The sequence below is a fragment of the Papilio polytes genome, unplaced genomic scaffold (assembly GCF_000836215.1).
Source record: "Papilio polytes unplaced genomic scaffold, Ppol_1.0 DF822067.1, whole genome shotgun sequence".
In the NCBI taxonomy this organism is placed as follows: Eukaryota; Metazoa; Arthropoda; class Insecta; order Lepidoptera; family Papilionidae; genus Papilio; species Papilio polytes.
Window position 1 is genome coordinate 9,769,683 of NW_013527137.1, and position 3,224 is coordinate 9,772,906.

The 3,224-nt window shown below is 38.1% G+C and overlaps 1 protein-coding gene across 1 annotated transcript in view; it reads right to left on the minus strand.

The window, feature by feature from the left end:
• LOC106106943 overlaps positions 1-3,224 on the minus strand; it is a 34,984-nt gene that overhangs the window by 4,730 nt on the left and 27,030 nt on the right. The window contains exons 21-25 of the mRNA XM_013287602.1: positions 2,595-2,671; positions 2,253-2,334; positions 1,802-1,898; positions 1,397-1,487; positions 716-829 (exon numbers count right to left, since the gene is read on the minus strand). Of these exons, the coding sequence (XP_013143056.1) occupies positions 716-829; positions 1,397-1,487; positions 1,802-1,898; positions 2,253-2,334; positions 2,595-2,671 (461 nt within the window). The remainder of the gene's footprint in view (positions 1-715; positions 830-1,396; positions 1,488-1,801; positions 1,899-2,252; positions 2,335-2,594; positions 2,672-3,224) is intronic.

Consider the following 3,224-nt stretch of genomic DNA (forward strand, 5'->3'; position numbering starts at 1 on the left):
AGTTATTATATTAAAACAATGGTTTCATTTATGAAATGTTAGTAGATATGTCTTAATTTTTTTTATATTGAATAATTCCACTACATTTGCTTACACTTAGCTGGTTCGAAAGAAATAAGGATTCTGAGTAAAATAATAACAAATTATATAATAATTAGATGAACCATTCATTTGAAAATGTTTACTTTATAAATACAGTTACTTTATTTAGTAATGTTCAGTAAAAAATGATTCCTAACTTAAAATTGCCTGATTAGACTTAGACATGTATACACTTCTTCACTTCTGTAGTGTTTAAAAGGTCGATTCCAATAAGATTTACTCCAGATTAATAATTAGATCATAGACAATTAATGAATATATAGATGAGGCATAGCGAACAAATTTTTTTACCGGTACTTTCTCTGAAAGGTACTATTTCAGTTCTCAAGTTCAGTGGGACATTGTGTCCTTGTATTGACATTAAACTACATTGTACCAAATTATAATAAAACCCATATTTTGTTATAATAACAGTATCAAAAAATATAAACATTTAAATATTATTTGATGACAACTATTGGCAATTAATTTTAATTACAACTAATTATATTGACATGTGGTTTTGAGTATCTATTAATAAAAAGCGTTGACGGATCATGTGAAAAATGTCTCAAGTATAGTATTAAGTATGCCACGTCTATATATTTGATGAATCTCTTTGACTTATGCGTACCGGTGGATAGACGACGTTGTACTGCGGGTAGACGTTGGGGTAGACGACCGGGTACAGCTCCTGCACCAGCAGCTTGGGCTGCGGCTGCACGCCCCACTGCACCGCCTCGCCGTACTGCGCAACACACGCTGTCTCTCTCACTCATGAACAAAATGAAAAGTACCATTATATGGTACACAATACCGTTGTCTCTCACTCATGGACAGATAGAGAAGTGCCTACTTATTACACGGTACTGTAGCTATCTCTGACCCTCACGAACAGAATAAGAGGTACCACTATATGTTACACAGTACCTTAGCTATTTCCGTCCATCACGAACAGATTGAAAGGTGCCACTACATGTTACAGAATACTGTAGCTATCTCTGTCACTCACTAACGGGGTGAGAGGTACAACTATATGTTACATAATACCGTAACTATATTTCCCTTACGAACAGAGTGAGAAGTACAACTATATATTTATACTACACAGTACCGTTGTCTCTGTCTCTCACAGAATGAGAATCCCCACTGTATGTTACAAAACACCATAGCTATCCTATATATATCCTATATATAAGTGATAGGTCCTTACGAACAGAAGTGCCACTTTATGTTACACAATACCGTTCTCTGTCACTCACGATCAGAGAGAAAGATACAACTATATATCACACAGTATCACTTTCATACATACCCCGATAGGATAGTGCTGTACTTGCTGGGGAACTAATACGTTGCCGACAGGATACTGCTGCATCTCCACTTGCCCGTACGGCATGTTGTAACTGGAAAAAATGCAAACAATAAAAAAAATTGTAAGGCGTCACCAGTCGATGATCTAGGCAAGAATAATATAGATTTCATATTTTTTAATTCCTTATGGGGATGGCATCCACTCAAAAACCTCTTATTACACTGAGAGAAACACAATATTACTAACATTATAAATGCAAAGTATTCCAGAACTGCTGTACGATTCTTGGTGAAAATTTGCAGATGTAGATCACAGTCTAAGAACACATAGGTTACTCACTTATTTCCACAGGATCGGAGTCGCGGACAAAAGCTAGTATATGAATAAATGTATATTTAAGTGTACCCGCGAGGAGGTTGTTGCATGGCGGGGTCGCAGGCGCCGGCGCCCGCGCACGCCCCGCACGCTGCACTGAAGTCCGCCGCGTACGGGTAACTCGGATCTGTAATATTGGATCAAATTACTGTCTAAAGGCATTCGAAGGTGTTAGAAAGGATTTCAGAAATCATGGTATTTTTTTAAATATCTTTTAATAAAACCCACTACAATTATAACACGCTTTTGGTTGTACATTTTCACGCTGAAAAACTTAAGAAAAAGCCCTCGTGTGGGAAAGGGACAAAAACTACAATGCTGCCAATAGTAGCTATGAAGCAATGCCATGGTTACTCATAAACCAATTAAAGCCAACGTCGAAAGGCCGTCGTTGTCATTGAAGCATTTGAATTTGTCCATGCAATTGAAAATTTTACAAAATGTAAACAATAAAATACAGTTTTTATAATGTCATACGTACCGATGCGGAATGTGTTGTCGCCGGCGTGCTTGTGCTCCTCCAGCGGCATCAGCTGCGGGTACACCGGCTGCAGCGGCGCATCCTGACACATACATCATTTATCTAGATTTATTACGATGAATAAGTCAAACCACAGTAAGTCCACAATTCCACTTGTTAATCGCTGATTTGGTAGATAGTTAAAAACTAAAAAAATCGAAACGTCGTTATATAAATCAAAAGAATATTTCCGAACAGCAGTAATCCGTATTCCAGGAGATATTTGACATAGCTTTTTGAGTCACAGGCTACCACTTCCTACACGCAGATTAGTAGTAATTACTATCAGAATTAAAAACTCACCATTCTGCATTGATTGACGTAGGGGTAACCTTGCGGCATCGGCGAAGGATAAACCACGTTGGACATCGACATCGGACCTTAAAATACATTACAAACATATTTGTAATTCTTTTAATAATAAGATAACAAACGTAGGTGGTCACTTGATTTCGCCGAAATAGCGAAACGAACGCTTCCTACAAACACGCACAGATGCGCTGCTTACTTTTTTTTTAAATCATTGTACACATATTGGGAAAGGACATATCCTATACGCCTAAACTATCGTCAAATCTGCTTACCCTTATCTTGTCTTTACAAAAACTACCATTACCAAACTACTATTTGACCACACACAAGACAAGCGTGAAGTGGGAGCAATTCCGCGTACAGACTGATAGTGGTACCTGATGCATAATTTTAGTCCCTTTTCTGAAGATGAAAGGATGGGAAGAAAAAAATTTGACAGCGGAGGATACGCACAGGAAGGGCAAATGTCCTGTTTATGTACGTCTCTCTTTTGTTCGGGTTAGGGAACGCATCTGCATTGCGGAACGGGCAGCGGTTGCGTCGCCATTTCGGCGAAATCAGGTCGCCGCTTGTTCGTTTGTCACTTTATGTTATAAAAAAACAAAAAGGAATGACGTATGT